This window comes from Hemibagrus wyckioides, linkage group LG14 (genome assembly GCF_019097595.1).
Source record: "Hemibagrus wyckioides isolate EC202008001 linkage group LG14, SWU_Hwy_1.0, whole genome shotgun sequence".
NCBI classification, from domain to species: Eukaryota; Metazoa; Chordata; class Actinopteri; order Siluriformes; family Bagridae; genus Hemibagrus; species Hemibagrus wyckioides.
Window position 1 is genome coordinate 9,336,569 of NC_080723.1, and position 18,224 is coordinate 9,354,792.

General features: G+C 38.7%; 3 protein-coding genes across 4 annotated transcripts in view; 1 reads left to right on the plus strand and 2 right to left on the minus strand.

Annotated features, from left to right (window-relative positions):
- Positions 1–3,786: 3,786 nt before the first annotated feature.
- On the minus strand, positions 3,787–11,062 carry LOC131364800 (uncharacterized). 2 transcript variants are annotated; one of them, XM_058408169.1, is made up of 4 exons: positions 10,908–11,062; positions 10,117–10,296; positions 7,732–7,987; positions 3,787–7,331 (listed from the first exon to the last, which is right to left on the minus strand). In XM_058408169.1, the coding sequence occupies exons 2-4, from the start codon at positions 10,177–10,179 to the stop codon at positions 5,710–5,712; spliced, it is 1,941 nt and encodes a 646-aa protein (XP_058264152.1). In that variant the 5' UTR covers positions 10,180–10,296; positions 10,908–11,062; the 3' UTR covers positions 3,787–5,709. The 2 variants fall into 2 exon arrangements, with proteins under 2 accessions (XP_058264152.1, XP_058264153.1); XM_058408170.1 differs by lacking the exon at positions 10,117–10,296 and having other exon boundaries at positions 10,908–11,060.
- A 2,822-nt stretch (positions 11,063–13,884) lies between these two features.
- Positions 13,885–16,133, plus strand: echdc3 (enoyl CoA hydratase domain containing 3). The gene is made up of 5 exons (XM_058408921.1): positions 13,885–14,230; positions 14,607–14,728; positions 14,818–14,915; positions 15,296–15,496; positions 15,567–16,133. Exons 1-5 carry the CDS (start codon positions 14,118–14,120, stop codon positions 15,897–15,899), a joined length of 867 nt encoding a protein of 288 aa, XP_058264904.1. The 5' UTR covers positions 13,885–14,117; the 3' UTR covers positions 15,900–16,133.
- A 392-nt stretch (positions 16,134–16,525) lies between these two features.
- LOC131365113 (F-box only protein 7-like) overlaps positions 16,526–18,224 on the minus strand; it is an 81,853-nt gene continuing 80,154 nt past the window's right edge. The window contains exons 5-8 of the mRNA XM_058408733.1: positions 17,818–17,913; positions 17,522–17,698; positions 16,790–16,836; positions 16,526–16,678 (exon numbers count right to left, since the gene is read on the minus strand). Coding sequence (XP_058264716.1) covers positions 16,526–16,678; positions 16,790–16,836; positions 17,522–17,698; positions 17,818–17,913 — 473 coding nt within the window. The remainder of the gene's footprint in view (positions 16,679–16,789; positions 16,837–17,521; positions 17,699–17,817; positions 17,914–18,224) is intronic.

Here is an 18,224-nt window from a genome sequence, read left to right on the forward strand (position 1 = left end):
TGACCATACCTGTCTGACACACCAGCACCTGGAATGAGCCCCGTTCTGCTGCATTCTTTTCTGATTGTTGAGTGGAGTGCATACACAAATGGAAACAATTCACTAAACCTTGGTGGCTCTTTGAACTCAATTAGCAATAACGTCGTCTGATTTTTTGTTCTAATTGTCCTGCCCAGCTGGGAGAGCCTGGCCAAGCCCTATGTGACAAGCACACGCTGCCAAAAATAACTGGGGAATATAAGGAAAGACCAGATGAGGAAGGCTTTAACAATGTACCCATATTTTTTTCATCTATGATTACTTAAAAAGCATTTATTAATGAGTAAACCACATAACTACAGAAAATGATAGACACTGTATAGCCAAAAGTATGTGGTCATCTGACCATCACACCCATATGTGGTTCTTTCTCGAACTTGCCACAAAGTTGAAAGCACACCAGTGTATATAATGTCTTTGTATGCTGTAGCTTTCACTGAACTAAGAGACACAAAGCCCAGACCTCCTCATCAGTGTCTGATCTCACTAATGCTCTTGTAGCTGTATGATCACAAATCCCCACAGCCACACTCCAACATCTAGTGAAAAACCTTCCAGGAGAGTGAACAATATTATAATAGTAATGAGGAAGTAAATCTGGGTGATTTGGTCATACAATATTTACTGAAGTGGTTTCTTCACTGAGAATTTGATATGTGCTAGAGAGTGCTATTAATTTAATCTGGTTCATTTAAAACTGTTGAGGAGCTTCAGGAAAGTTTGTTCATATCTTTGATGTACACATTGTTTAAAAGCTCAGGCTTTAAACAATGTAGTGACTTCTTGTACTTTGTTTTCAAGCCAAAGTTCCCTTGCAAAGGAAAATGGAGCTTTGGCTAAATATCTTGGTATGTAGTAAGACTCATTAATGCCTTAAATCGGGGGATCGCAACTCCATGACTAAAGACTCAACACACTGCACAGTTTAAAATTTCCATTACTACCAACACATCTGATTCATTGTGTCAATTAGTTTGACCTCTGATGACCCTAGAACTTTTGGTTATTTACAGTTTAGTCAATTCCAGAATTACAAAAAAATGTATCCAAAATTACAAATAAAAACAAATATAAAGTGAGACTGATTAACGTTACTAATGCTATCTGAAATAGTATAAAATATACAGATTATACAGAGTTTATTAAGTGCAAATAAGAAAACAGAGGCTTGTATCATTATTCACCCTCTTGAACGTCCACATTTTGTGTTTTGTGTTACAACCTAGAACTCAAAAGGACTTAAGTAGGATTATGTCATAACTCTACACAAAATAATCCATAATACTGACGTGTGTGCGTGGGTAGTGAGGGGGGTGTTGGGGGATCCAGTGGAGCACAATTAAATCGATTATTAAAAAATGGAAAGAATATGAGTTTTGACTACCAAAAGTCAGTGACCAGGTAAGGATGGTATTAGTCAGGGAAGCAAGAAGGTCAAGAGTAACTCTAAAGGAGCCTGGAGAGATCCACAGCTCAGAGGGTAGAACCTAGAAACTCCACAACCCTGGGCTTTATGGAAAAAAAGGCAAGCTATACAAAATCTCATACAGAGTTTGCCAAAAGAGATGTTAAAGACTTGTTGTTTTTTTTGGATGAGATATAAACTGATCTTGTTGGTCTTGCATTTGGCAGAAGATCCAACATTGATCATCAACCTGAGAACACAGTGAAACATGGTGGTGATAACATCATGGTAAGAGTTACCTTTGGCCTCTGGTTTGCTTTTTGATTTGCCTGTTTTCTTGTTTGATTAATCTCCTCTTTACCTGGTTAATCATGCTCAGTGGAATGTTCAAAGATTGTTTGGTTCTTTGTAGTTGATTGTTTTGATACCTCTTTGGTCTCCATGAGGATATTTGTTTAGGTATGTTCTAGAACATTCTCTGGACTATTCCAGGAACAGGTCTATTATACTGAGATCACACAATTTAATGGCACACAGGTCAACTCCATTCAAATAATTATGTGACGTCTGATGACAACTGGTTACACCACAACTAATTAAGAGGTTGCAAAACAATGGGGTGAATGCTTAATATACAGTCTCAGCTTTTATAGTTTTTATCTTTAAATAAAAAACGTATAAGGCGGGTTGAATACTTACGTAAGCCACTGTCTGTATCTTATAGAAAGGATCTACAATAGGAAACAGCAGTGACACTGAAATGGTATAAGTGTATCACACAGTAACAAAAATAGAAGAAAATGAACACAAGCGACGCATGTCATGTTGAACTTTATGCTTACAGGGTGTACCTAAAATTCAGGTGTGTCAGCAAAAGCAGTTTCCAGGAGTCAACCCACAATACCAACTTTGCCTGCAGCATGCGTTCAAATGCTGTGATTTTTCGGGCGTTTTTTTGTTGACAGATTGGTGGCATGGGTGCTCTGTTCTATTTTTAGCCGAAGCTTCCTGTGAGGACCCTTGACATGGAATGCTTGGCTTGGGTCAGTTCTTTGTAAGCAGCTATACAGTTTACATACACTTTGTATTGGTAATATTGGTCATATTTTTTGGGTGGTGGTAACGGATTATCTGCATTTACATTATTTCTTATAGGAAAATTTGTTTCGCAATACAAATTTTCACCTTAAGAACTCGCCTCCAGAACAAATTAAATTCCTATCCCAAAGTTCCACTGTATTTCCTAAAATCAGACCAGGTAAAGAAACCCATCAAGTGATGTCAAATCAACATGGCTGCTCTCAACATCTACAGCAAACACAGTAGCGCTTCTTACCTTCAAAACAGTTTTACTGTATATACAAAAGAAGTATTAGCTTTAGTTGATACAGACACTTGTTTGATCTGTAACAATGACAATGAAATTTTTACGGAGGAAAATACACTCATCACAAATCACTCATCAAGATTAGCTAGTTAGCTTTTTGCTAGTTTCTGTTAGCTAGCTAGCTTTTGGTTACAAAAGACAAAACATGAAGGCGTACATATTTTCCTCCCACTTTGTAGTTCAACTGCACAGAGGTTAATATTTTAATATGCAAAGTATGACCTTGAACAGGTCTCCCTCTTTCATAACCTGCTGGTAACCTTTCTGTTTACTGATGGACACGAGGGGACAGGGGGTTTCACTTTTAATGATTTCCCTTTTAAATTGCACTTTTAGTTTCCTGCTGTAACACACTTAATGAAAGGGATGATGATTAGCTGATGAGGAAAATCATACATGTTATATCAAGCCCTGTGGTTGTGAATAACTCCTAAATATAAATGTTCATATTCTCAAAATTTTAGTCAGACAGGATTCGGTTTCATAATACGTCATGATACATAAAATGTGATAATTTTATGAAGTTTAAGTTCTGTATATCTGCCATCTCCTTGTTATTTGTTGTATACAGCACTTTACCTATTTCCCATTTAGTTTTAACTCTGGTATCTTACATTACTTTCTTTCTTCTTTTTTCCCCTCTTTTAATTTGAATAAATATGGCAGCCGAAATGCTTTCTCTGTATCTTTCCTTCAGTTTCAGTTTGGAATTTTTCAGCAGATTTAATACTTCTTGAAAGCATAATCTGCTAAAGGTATCTTTAGCAGTGCTCATGTTTAAAGCACTGGATTTTAATTCCATTAATCACAGTATTTCTTCCTAATATTTATTATTATTATTATTATTATTATTATTATTATATATGGCATCTATACAGTATATTAAATACAATCATATACAATGTCACTACAGTGTTGTACAATAATATGTGCGGTTTTATTTATTTTGCAGTGTCACTACAGACAAATTCTTCCCTGTTAGTTTACTTCACTCAGATTCTGTCATTGCATTATTTCCTTTCATGCTGAATTGCTTAAATGTTTATTCAGCTTAATGTAACATGTATACAGCAGTATAAACATTTTTAAATAAATGCTTATAATATATATTTACAGCTTTATAAATCCTTAAGGCACAAGCACAATCATGAGGGTGAGAAAGTTTTTATTCACAGAAAAAATAGCAGGCTGTGGTACATATAATTGACTATACAAATAGCTTAAAGTATAGGTGATATTTAAATGGGAAAAGAAAACAAAGCTTATGGTTCTGTTTCTTACTGCAGTGGCAACATTTGTAAAGACTGAAAATAATGGTGAAGAGTGGATAATAGGATTGCTTTGCTTTGCGTGTATATGTGTGTATGTGTTGTGTGTATGTGTGTAAAAACACATTCTTGTGTTTTAGGTCCTTCATTTATGTTTGTAGAATTGCTACAAAAAAAACCGGAGTCAGTATTTAAAAAAATAAATAAAAACACTAACTTAAAAAAAAATCAAACATACACACATCCATCATCCATTACACATGCATCACCACACACACACACACACACACACTCACACACACAAATATACACTTACACACACACTAACACACACATACACTTGCATTGTGTCACAAAGATTTTTCCGTACACATACATATGCACACAAATTTCTTATACAACACAAACCACTGAATATACTGAACATTAAGAGCAGCAGTAAATAATGAAGAAAGAAATTCAAAGTGAAGAAGTCTAGAAAAAAGTGTGCCAATCCAAACAAAAAACAGAACCAAAGAAGGGGGAAAAATACATTTTCCATCACCACCCTCATCTATAGAGGCTACATTTGGATTGCTGTGGTTTAGTGTGGGAGGTGCCGTCCAGTTTAAAAATATCCTTTTGAGCACAGCGTAAAGAAGCCAGCTCTAAGCAAGGAGCTGGAATCTGCAAATTCATTGTTTATCAATCATGTATCAAAATGCTGAGAACTGTGGATTAATCGCTGTCTTTAAATGACTAAAAATGTCCATAAAAGTTTTGGTGCTGGTGGTCAAGTTACATCTGGATTGTGGGGATTCTGCTCTTTTAAAAGATCACCAGTGACATGGTCCTTTATAGCGATGATCCAGATGTCCAGCCCATATGTCGATCACACACTACCATATCAGCATTATTGAATTCACTTGTATTCACTACAGTGTTCGCTTGTGTATAACCTCATTTCTGTAGACGCTGCTCAATTTGCTGTCAACCAGGAGGCCATTCATTCAGGTGCTGAAAGACTCATGGGGAACAACCAAAATTGGTCTGTGGCATTGTGATCCAGACCTTCTTGCATTCTGTACCACTATTGTAGTGATGAAAATGTCCATCAAGCAATGCAATGGGAGTGGTAGCTCAGGAATCCTGGAATTCAGATTGGACGGATTAAATCCAAGCACTGCCAAGCTACCACTGCTGGACATTTGAGCAAGATGCTTAATCCTCAGCTGCATAAATGAAATCAGCGTAAGTCACTTTGGAGCATCTGCCAAATGGCATAAATGTACATAAGGCCAACTTGTTTCCTCAAAAATCACAGTAAGAGATCTGACTTTTTCCTTTTTATAGACTGGCTTGATGGTAGCCTATGTCATGGTTGGTGGTTTGTTGGATAGTGCTGTAACATAATTGTTAAGTACTGTACAATCTTAAATAAATTTCCATGAGATTAGATATAATTCAAATAACTATTACCGATTACGCATTCAAAATAGAAAATAATACTATAGAAGTTGATGAGCTCCATTATCAAGGACAACTGTGTGATCTTTAACCTTTTTGCTTTTAGTTCATCAGAATTTTTTGTTAAAAAGGATTTCAGGAAATAATGTCCAAAGGTAGTGTGTTTAGGATGTGTGCTTTAGCAGTCCCAGTCTGCGCAAAGCATCTCGTCTGGCTTCTCCTGTCGTTCCTTTCCCAGAAAACTGTACCGTGATGCCTTGAGCACGGAATGACGGTGCAGGCTTACTGAGGATCTCTGGAGGAACCGGATCTGGACGAGGCCTCAGAGATCCGGTGGGACAGTGAGGTCTGGGGGCTGTTGGAGGGGGCAGAGTTGCAGGCCTGTTCCTAACTATAGGCTGATGAACCGGGTCAGGTTGTAAAGGGGTTGGAGCTTTGGGTTTAGCATCGTAGCCGGTTTGATCGGCTGGGTGGCTTGATCTGGACAGGTTGCTGTGATGCATGGTGGGTGCGACAGTATTATTTGGTAAATGGCTATGAGCAAAATTCACCTCCTCTGGTACATCTGTGTTCACCGAAGGATTTATAACTTTTATAACTTTTGATCTGCCACCATAACTGTTGAAATGGGTTTCTGCTGCATCAGATGTGTTTGCAGAGAGGGGAGAGATGGACTCTGCCTTTACACTTTTGCTGGGATTCAAAATGATGGTCTTACCACCATAGCTGTTAAAGTCGGTCTGTTTCACTTCAGCACTTGAAGGTGGGATACTAGACCTTCTCTCTAGGCTTACAGTCGGAGCTGTGTCTTTAGCCATAGGCGAGATTGCAGCAGATTTTCCCCCATAATAGTTAAAGCTGTTGGAGGAGATCTCACCCCTTGGTTTTGGCTCGTAGCTATTGCTAGAGGCAAGGGTGCTATTTGAGGTATTCATGTAGTTAGATGTATGAGCCTGTGTGTTGATGGTCACTTTGTTAGGGCTGCTGATAGGTGAAGTAGCACTGCTGCTTGCTTTGTTAAAGCTGCTGATAGGTGAATTAGCACTGATGTTCACTTTGTTAGAGCTGCTAATAGGTGAATTAGCACTGCTGCTTGCTTTGTTAAGGCTGCTGGTAGGTGAATTAGCACTGATGTTCAGTTTGTTAGGGCTGTTGATAGGTGAAGTAGCACTGCTGCTCACTTTGTAAGCACTACTGTTAGGTAAAGTAGTGCTGCTGCTCCCTTTAGTAACAAAGCTGGCTGTCGAATTAGATGTTTTGCTACCCATCAGCCCCAGCTTGGACAATGCCTCCATCCTGGACTTCTCAGGCTCCATATCTTTGAACGACACACTGCGCATGGGCAAGTTGCGCATACAGGAAGGTTCTCCCCCCTCTAGCGGATGGCTACCAGCAGGCAGGTTAGCCAACATCTGTGAGCGGCGTTCCTGAAGGTTTACAACTGCCGTGGCAAGTGAGTGAGGGCTGGTGTCTCTGGGGCTCCGTGTCATGCTGATTTTGCTGGGGAGACGGGGGTTCCTGGCAGGCATGGGAGGCTCACGTTTGGATTCCAGGCTGCGTCTGTGGCCTAATAGTGTGGATGGAGTGATTCCGCCAGTACCCCGGTGCTCAGCGATCTTGCTGGCTATGACTACAGGTGTGGGAACGGAGCCTGGAGGAGGCTGGTGGTTGTTGTCCTCATGTGCATCAAAGCTTGCGGTTGAGGATGGGACAACACTCTCCATAGGGTCCTTCTTTGGTATGTTTTCATAATGAGACTCTGGTGTTACAGCAAGCTTCTGAAAATCTGCAGAGCAAAAAATGTTCAGCGTCAGACTTTGATTCAATTTCTCAAATATCTAACATAGTAGCAGCATGACTAAGCAAACCGCTCCATCTCTGTCTGATCACTACCTTAATAACTATTGCCATTTCAAGCCACCTGTGTACATTGTCATTGCAGCAGATGTATTTATACTCCTTTATTATTCATGTGCCTTTCATTTTGTTGTGTTTTATAAGGACTTCTATCACTGATATGCTTAGGCTTTAGGCTTGGAAGCTTGTATCTGCCTCAAAGGACTGAGATTTTATTTTTATTTATATATCTATTTATAGTTTTGTACACAGCTCTTTTATAGTATAGGTCAATTAAGTAAACTTAATTATTAAACCACTGTTCAGTAATCAGAAATTTGAACCAGTACCTGGCATAGTGAAGTTAGTTGGGGAATGGACCAAGTCAATGATGTCATGCTCCATTAGGCTGGGGGAAACATTTGCAGCAAAGGCAGGACTTAACAGTGAATTAGATGAAGTCTGAAGGCCCTCAGCAGGATTTGTTCTTCGAGAGGTCAATCCTGTGGTATCATCAAAACCCTCCTCTAGTGAGTCTATGGTCTCCTCAAAGAACAGAATACACTCCTTTTCCTCCACACTGAGAAACTGTAGACCATCATCTTTCTAGAAAAAAAAAACAAAAACAAAGCAAAGTCAGGTAAAATCAGCACATCCTGACTACACAGTAAGAACTGATTTTGTGCATCATAATTTTATTTGATTTTATCACTGTTACAACAGTGCTCATCCTCAATTTGTCTTAAAATTAGACTGTAAAATGTGGCTTCTTAAATAAGAAACTTTAAAACACAGCATCCTCAATCCTTAGAAAAAAAACTGAATTTGAGAGTGCTGTAGTGCAAATTTATACAAAATCTATTATCTGCATATCTGAAATATATTGTATTCATGTTCAAGTTAAATAACAAACCATCCCACACAGAGGTGCACAGTAAATAGAGGGATTGATGATTTTAGTGGTCATATGTTTCTACTTGTGAACAGTTTCACTGGCAATAGAAAAAATTAAATGCAAAAAGGTGACTTTTTTGATTCGTCTGCCATGTCAGTTGTTATTTTTCATGAAGAAATGTTTCAGCATTGCATACATAACACATAGCACAGTGTGCAAGCAGCCAGCACACTCCTGTCTCTCTTGTGTGTATGTGTGTGTGTGTGAACAGTAGGCTACTTGTTTCTCTAGTCCCATGCCCCCACCTCTCAACCTGATGTGGAAGACAGGATCACTATACCTGCGTCTGTGAGGGAGGATTATGTGAGGGTGGGGTGCCCTGAATGCTTCCGGAAAAAAACACATAAAGTCATCTTCTAAGCACAGAGCCAGTTACAGCTACACTATACCATGTCTGTAGAGTTTAGGATTAAACATGTAGCTCAAACTAGTAGAAAACTATAAACATTTTAAGTACAGGACAAACTCCATTAAAAGCCCTGATAGATCCTGAACCTGACAGGATCCTTATCGATGACAGATGCAGGGCAGAGAGAGAAAGAGACAGGTGAGGGGAAAGAAGTAGAACCAGCTTTTCTGCTTGTGTTGAATACAGCAAGCAACTGAACGCATCACAGCGAGCTCTCACATTACTCGGACTTTGTAATGAACACAATGCATTAGGCTCTGTGGCAGTGGCAGTGCGGCCAGAGCAGCTCTATTTCTGACCTTATCTAAGCACAATCCCAGCCCTTGCTAAATAGAATGAGGAAATAACCATGACTGTTTGATTATGAGTGTGTTTATATGTGTGCCTTTATTTTTGTGAGACAAAAATAGCCCAAGTTCTGGAGACGTTCTGTGACGATTAACTGACACAACAAACACGCACACGTTAAAATCGTCCTGTTCTGGGTTTTGTCTGTTATAAGAATGAAGTTTTGTGTCAACAGGTTTCTATATTTTCTGCTTTTTCTGGGAATACTTATGCACATATCTGTGTCAGGGGCCATACAGTAAGTATGAGATGCATAGTGAGCTCTCCTGTCAGGCTATCCTGTCCAAAACTGCAGCAGAACTGGTTTCCCTTCTCCCTTTTTTCTGTGTGTGTGTGGATGTATATATAAACCAGTGTGTTTCTGAGAGCATGAATATACAGAATATTTGCCTCCATGTAAAAAATGTGCATATTTATACAGACATTTCTAAAAAGCTTTACGTGTAAACAGCTGCAGGTTTTTCTTCTTTTAAAAATACACAATTTGACAAAATTTTAGTTGATTAAATTAGGAATTGCCTTTGTGTTTAAACAAAACATACGTGGAGGTCACAATGAAGCAGCTGACAGTTTGCCCACATAGCCTTCATGCTTTTGTTCTGTCTCTAAATATATATTAGACATATTCTTTTTAGATACCTACTTAGTTAACGATAGTCTGGATAATTTCAGACCTAAAGAAACCAGATTTCTGACATTTCGTGGCTCGTCAATTCTACTAACAAATCTCCCTCAGAAAGGCTTCACAAGGGTAGGACCATGTAACATCTGACTTTGTGAGGACTTTTTTAAACAAATTCCACAGTTTTTATTAAAAAAGAAAGAAAACCTAAAGGAGTTTATTTTTTAAAGGAGCTTAAATAACTGTATAATCCGGTCAGTGGAATGTCCTTAGGAAGGTCCTAAGACTGGTACGTGTAAGTGGTGTGTGTGTCTGTGTGTGTGCGCGCGCGCATGTGCGTGTTCAGCTCAGTTTCTATTCCTGTCTATAAGTCTATGAGACAAACACTCCTCAGTACTCACAGCTCGCTGGCAGCCGTTGAGCCTGTAGTGAAGACGCGGTTTGCCGTCGACTTGTACGTCCATGGTTACAAGGTCAACGTCACCGTGTCTCGCAGCTCAGCGGTCACGTGGTAACGTTCAAAGCGAGCATCTCCATTGAGGCCTCGGACCTCAGTCCAGCTCACGCGCCTTAACACACAACTACAAAGACGGATACACACACACCAATCAGTTCTCTCTGAACTTATTACCGTTCTTAAATGCGATACCTCATGACGTCATTATGCGTACAACACAGAGTTCTCCTACACATATAAACACATTTACTTTAAACATATTTATCATTGGTGGGTTTTAATATCAGCAGATCTCCCATTTCATATCTAAACACACTGAAACAACTAACCGATCTACTAACAAAAAATAATATAAGTGTCTGAAACCTTTCTAAATTGCATCTATTTTATAAAGCTGGATCAGCTCATGAGACTATTTATATCTTATAATTAAATGTATCATGTGTCACCGCGGGTTTCAGTCTAAATAAACTGAATTAAAAATAATAAGATTGATTGCTTTGCAGTATAGTGAGTACAGTGAGTGCTTTTCCAGTATTTCCAGATACTGTGAATAAATGTGATTAAATAGTGTCCAAAAAAAAAAAAAACCCTAAACTTTCCATTATAATGCGCAAAAGCGGCAAGATAGAGAATACAACTGTGAGAATGCGCACAGATCAAGAAATACATCTACTAATCCGGAATATTTAGAGTCAATTAGGCAAGAAATATTTAATAACACTTAATACGCACCTCTGACTGGAGAGAAAAAGCCACACGAGTTCAGAAAGAAATCAGCCGAAGTCCAAAAATCAGCTTGAAGTGCGGTAAGTAAAGTGTGGTGTATTGAGCAGTACTGTGGAAAGTGGACGCGCGTTTGCCGTTTTAACTTTGTGGAGCTGCTTCATTGCGCCTGAAGTGGCGCGTCCAGTTCGCCAAGGTGACGTCACAGTGAGGGCTCCTCCCTTGAGCAGAAGGGTAGTGCTGTAACAGCTACACACCCACCACAAAATGCCCCCTTCATGAGCCTTATTAAAGCCTACATAACTTCCTGGCTATATGCTTAAAACACTCTTGGATTGAGCTGCCAAATCCATTCATGCTAATTATATTATATTATAATTATATCATATATCTCAGTGTCTTGTGGTCTTTTTTTTTAAGATATCACACCCCAGTACACAATAAATAAAACGTATTCAAAACGCTTTTAAACCTTGGAGCCAACAGAATATAAATGAGTCCTTGTTCACTGTGGAATATAAATTGACTACAGTCTGTTTTTTAAAGGAACCATTTGTTTTTACATGAAGTTTTACTTGATGAGCCTTAACACAGGCCTGTAAATGGCGGCCAAATATTTTCTTTAGTCAGTTTTGATCTGGAGTGATGAAGCTTGATTATGAACCAAGTAATGGAGACATACTGTATGGCCACAAATGACCATCTTGATATAATCATGATATAACTTAATACACTTCTGATAACACTGACCTACAGTACCCCTGTGTATTTTGTAAAATATGATCAACATTTTTAATTCTGAGGGAAAATTTGAATAATTGCTTTATTGTTCACTTAATAAACAGGAATCCGTGTTACTTAAGGAATAAATAAAACATAGACGGCTGGATCTGGACATTTTTCATAATTCATATTATCTCTTCTTTTTATTCATTAGCCTTACTGCATTGGCATCAACAACGGTACAAGGAAATTGTAACTGACATTGCTGTATCATAAAATTGAACTAAGAGAGCCACATAGCATATTTGGTGTGGGGCTCCCTCTTGTGGGAGACTATGAATGGTGAAAGGACAAAGCATTGCACTAGTACAGAAAAAAGGGTTCTTCACAGGCGACTGGTAAGTGTTTTTTGGACTTCATAAAGGGCTTCTGTTGGGATCCTCTCAATTGTAAGGTACTACACAGGTCACATAAAGGTTTAATGTAGAGGCAAACTAGGGAATCCTTAGGATTATAAATTCAATCAATTTTTAAGGTAACTAAACAAGAATTCTGAAGTAACAGTTATGAAAAATGGAAACATGACATATTTACCTATTTCCTGATGTGAGACTATTATTTTAGTAGACTATTTTATTACCCTGTCACAGCCAGGATCATGTTCCTTGAGGTGTTATATGACCACAACCTTTGATCAGAAACAGCAGTTAAATACCTTGACTGGTCAAAAAAAAAAAAAAGCACATTCAGTCTAACGGTGTAAGTGAAATTCTGGTATCCTTTAGTGTTTCAGTACCAGTAATGTTTATGTTGTAGTTTTCCCATCACAGCAGTGGTTTTTTTTTTTTTTAATTGGAGAGATCAATTAGTTGGGATGCTTTTTGAATGTTTTTTTTTTTTTTTTGGAAAATGCAAAATTTAAATAAGAACATGCACAGATGAAAGATATGAAAGAAATTCATCCTTGCCATCAACAGTCTATAATTAAAGATTAAATTGCAGAGTGGTGCAGATGAATGAACCATTTCCAGTTTTGGTTTTATGTGAATAGCAATCAGAGATCAGATGCTATAATTTGATGGCGTGTAGGTACAGAATTTCATGCAGCTTTGACAGAAAATTGCTTTCATCCTTTCATTTATTCCAGTTAAGGAATATGTTTCTCTACTTGAAAAGTTTTACAAAAATAAAGAAAAGTATATAATCCAGGATCCCTAATCAAACTCTGACTAATCTTACCTTACAGTAGCTTCCTCCCCAGTGTTTAAGCTCTTTTATCTTCTGAAATCTTCCATTGTTTCCTATTAAACCCTATTTATTTTAGTACAAAGGTACTAAAGAGGTGGTTTAGTACACCACTGTTACCATCTGCTATCACTGCATCTTATACATTTCATGTTGTATGTTTATGTAGCACCAGGTCCTGGAGAAATGTTGTTTCATTTCACTATGTACTGCGTCAGCTATATGTGGCTGAAATGACAATAAAACTTCTTGAATCTTCTTCTTCTTCTTCTTGAATCTTCTTATTCCTCCACCTGACTATTACAGTTGACCAAATGAGGGGAGATCTGGGAAAATTCTGCACAGGCATGGCCCCAATGTACTGTAGGTCTGTGTCAGTCAGGTGTGTCATGATGCATCTGTTTTCTGAAGTGCATCTGCAACTTTTCCAGCGAAACTCCAGCAACAACATGATGTTTCCACCCTAGTGCTTCACAGTTGGGATGCTGTCCTTTGGATTAAAAGGCAAGGTCATAAACAGCACTGATAACCCTTGTATTTACCTCCCATTTATTATACGCTTATTCTCTCCACGTGCCAAATTGACCTGGTCTGTTTTGACCGCTTATAAAAAAAATGAAGTATGTATAATCACCTTTTTTTTTTTTCTTCACCTTTTTAGTCAGCTTGTTTCCAACACATTAACATATATTTTGTACTTTTTTTTTCTTTTTTTTTTTAAATATTTGGTCTTATAAATCTCATTTATATAAAATAATACCTCATTTTTGAGTACATTCAAATTGACCCGGAGATAACAGGAGGGATAAACAAACAAACAAACAAATATTTATTTTAAAATTCCAAATAAAAAGTCATTGTTTTAATTCTTGAATTTTTGGTGTTTATATTCTGAAAATCGGATCGTGAGCAGATTGTATCGTTACACCTCCGATTTGACCTGCACTCCAAATCGTAATTCCTACTCGAAAGTCGGAGTTTTTTCCCCCCGAATGCGACCACGTTGTTTTGACGTCACTTCGTAAACAAGGAAGGAACTGGTAGGTGAGAACAGTGTCCTAAATTGACGAGTTGAAGGTTCAGATTGAAGGAGCGTTTTCTGTGTTTTGTTGTTATTTATTAGTTGTACAACTATTAACGCCCTGAACGCAGCATTATTAAAACTGACTTTTATTATGAACTGATGACTTTAATCCCGCTGCTCTTGACAGTTAATTCCACCATAGTGTCGTACAGCAGTCTCGGTTAAACATGTCTCAGGTGGGGTTCAGCAGACTCTCCAGATTCTGTCGTTTATCGACGCGGATGTTCGCAACTCAGAAGACTTCTCCATTAATAATTCACGAGCAAGAGGACGGAATAAGGTTCAAATCCAGGATTCAACATTTACACACAACAATAACAACAACAACAACAACATGTACTGCAGGTTCAGGAGGAAAAAAAAACTCGTGAAGTTGCACTAATAAATCAGTGGGCTAAAACAAAGAACACGTACTTCTGTAAAAGTTATTTTAATTAAGATATAATCTACTTTTCTTAATGTGAGAAAGGAGTTTTATAATAATGTCAGATAGATTTTTTCCCCCCTGTAAGCTGATAAATGTCATTAAGGTGAAACTGCTTTATATGTAGCTATATGAGAACATTAGGTCACTCTTGAAGGAGATTTGGCTCTAGGCCTGGTTTTTTTTTCTAACTTTGTAAGATTACATTAGTAAGATTATATTGTGATTTTAGGAGAATCAGTTTGAATAACCCCAAGAAGAGGAATGCTCTGTCTCTCGCCATGTTAACCTCTCTGCAAGAGAACATCCTGACTGGTATAGACGACAAGGACCTGAGAGTCATCATCATATCAGGCAGGTCTCGTCTTGTTTAATTAAGACGGCAGTCATTGCTATGGAAAATAATCCGATAACATTTTGGATCACTTTCTTTTACTGATTAGCGCAGGGTCCGGTGTTCTCCTCTGGTCATGACCTGAAGGAGCTGACCTCGGAACAGGGCAGAGATTATCACACAAGAGTGTTCAGGGTTTGCTCAGAGGTCAGGCCAAAATGACTAAATATTTCCTAAAATCCTCATCATCCTTTGTTATATTTGGTTTTCATTGATTTCACTGTGCTCTAAAAACCTACCCACAATGCAATATTTGTACATTTTGATTACCTAGCTAAGAATTGGTCATGCAATGCCAAAAGGCAGTCTACATATCTTTTTTATTTATTTTTTTATTTCAAATTTGTTAAAACACGACATGGTTGTCATTTTTAGTACACAGTGTAGTAATCTTTACACAGAGATGTTCTTGTAAGGAATCAAAATGGGAGCACACGTTTTTGTCACGTCACATAAAAACAAAGTGTACGTAGTATGGTACAGTAGGTGATGTTCATTTCAGTCCTTTTTGCCAATTGTTGTTGAAGGTCATGACCCTGATTCAGGACCTCCCAGTTCCCGTGATCGCGATGGTGAACGGCATTGCCACAGCAGCAGGATGCCAGCTAGTTGCCAGTTGTGATATCGCTGTGGCGACAGACAAGTCAAGCTTTGCAACTCCCGGTGTGAATGTCGGCCTGTTCTGCTCTACTCCAGGAGTGGCCATTGGTAGAGCTGTTCCTAGAAAGGTAAATGGGAACTTGAAACCTATTTCTTTTTTTCCATCAAGTGTCCTAAACCATGCTGTCTTTCACCCAGGTTGCGATGGAGATGTTATTCACAGGCCGGCCCATCACAGCGCAGGAGGCTTTGCTTCATGGTCTAGTCAGTAAAGTGGTGCGTGAGGAGTGTTTGGAGGAAGAAACGCTGGCCATCGCACGCAGAATCTGCGAGTCTAGTCGTCCGGTGGTGGCTCTCGGGAAAGCAGCCTTTCAGAGGCAGATGGCGCAAAGTCGAGATGCTGCGTATGCGACTGCCACAGCTGTCATGGTGGACAATCTGGCACTGCATGATGGGCAGGAGGGAATCCGGGCTTTTCTAGAAAAACGCCAGCCTCTGTGGTCCAACAGCACTGAGCAAGCACATGACTGACTCAACTAACCACACACGAGTGATGGTGTGGAAAAAGCATCATTTGGGTGTTAGAATGCATTGGAAATTGAACAGTGTGTATTCATAAACAAAGTGCCAGATTCTGTATTGTGTGATGACAGATTTGGGATTACACTGTGATATCCTTTTAGGATCTTAACTGTAATAAAAGCAGGCAAACCCCCCATTCTTTCGAACAATTTATTATGCTCCAATCATGTTTTAATAAAACTACTAGTACAGAAAAAATTAAATGATTTGCTCAAATGTAAGTGCAGAAAATCTTCACATGCTGGCCAAGAGAATGATGTGGGTAGATTTTTCTGAAATAGTTAGTTATATCGATATATTTCTTTCTTTTCTAACACTTAATTGAAATGAAACTGAAATGATTAAAGTGGTGCAATAGGAAGAGATGCTCTGACAAGATCTTGAAGGCCATGAGAGATTTCCACAGATGCTGAGATTAGGAGAGATGAGCCCTCACAGACATACACGAACAGGCCAAGGATTAATTTTTAAAGGATTAATATCGTTTCCATTCAGATTACATTCAGATGAAGCCTCTCCTGGTATCTGGCACTTGGCTCCTGTCTGGCCTCAAAAAAACCGCATCCGAAGGGAAATCAGATATGTGGGCCACGACCTGGAAAAGGGCCATTGTGTGGGTGTGGCAGGTTTCCCACTACAATACCATGTTGAAGCTCTATTCTGATGATGTCGACTGAAAAAAGAGGACGGGGGATGGGCACCCAACGCAGATATTTCTTTTTGTAAAGCTGTGAATTTAAAAGTAAGAGAAAAACATCAGTAAAGTTCACACCAAATGGCATTTTATAAATAAATAGTTTAAAAATTATTTTACAATTCAGCATTTGCAATTTCTGTACCTCTTTCCAGTCTGTGTCTCTGTGCTCACTGTCAGCTTGAAAATTCACTGCACAAAAAAAAGACATTATCAGACATTAGAAATTTAAGAAATCACAGAACATAATGTGTAGAGGGAAAAAATGACAGGTGTAAAGCCAGTATTGAACTGTCCATAGAGTTCAAATATAGAGTGCACTAGAGCAGTTATCTGTTATACAGTCTGTGCTGCTGTGGTGTGACCAGTACAGTGTCCTGACATGCAAAACAATAACCAGTATGCTTAGGCATTTGCATGGCAGTGTACAAATGTTTTTGAATATATCGTTTCAGCCAGTCGTCTAGCCATCACAAATTGGTTCTTGTCAAAGTCACTCAAATCTTTATGCTTTCTACTTTCAACTTTGAGAACTGACCAATACATCACACCCCTTAACAGATGCCACCGTAATCAGATCTGATAGACTGAATAACAACATCTATGACATGAGGACTTCACAGCACCTGAGGTGTCATTTTAGCTACAAATAGAGCTTCAAAGTCACCTAAAATTCCGAAGTCTACTTAATAGTTATAATGTGGCGATAATGTTGGAGATTCAACGTTGTGCTCTAGAGCTATCACGAGCCTTACAAGTGCAGAAGATTCCTAGTTTGGTAACAGCACAGATTCTCCACAAAAGAAAGCGATCACATGACTAGTGCACTCTTTCTGCAGTTCAACTCTATAGCAGTGTCTGTGTGATGTGCTGATACCTCCGAAGTCACGATACACAAAGTGTTTCCAGAGTAAGGCATCTTGGGTAACAGAGTGCAGGCGTCTGCATACTTTAGACAGCTTTGCGATCGAGGGAACATCCAACAGCCGCATTATCCTTAACAGCAGCTCAGGGGGCAGCACAGCCAGACCAAACAGTGCAGGGAGACCCAGTGCTGCAGAGCGAGCAGGAGACACAAACATGGTCATTTTGTTTACAAGTGGGTATAAATCTACTGTAACAAGTGTGCAGAGGGGTTTAAGAGAAAAAGCTGGATCTGATTTAAAGGTATACCTTCTCTAGCTGTTGCAATGAGTGGGTAAGCCAACTGATCCTTAAAAACACGAGACAGTTTCTTCAAGTCTCTATAGGCCACTCCAGCATTTCCACCTACAAAATCAAAACCTCTTTAATTCACCAGACAAATAATTAAAAGCAAATATATTTTCAGGCTACATGGAAATATGCACCAAAACACAGCTTACATCCTCATCTAACTATAATAACAGACAACAAATACAGAGTCTGATATAAGCGATAATTTACAGAGGATTCTGTCATATGAATATAACAAGTACTTATATGTTCATCATAATTATAATGTTCAGTTCTGAAATATGTCATACAAAAAATTCTTTACAGTGCTCCACAGTGGAGTTTCACTTGTTTAAATTCAACAGCTGTTCCCTAGTGTACTGCAA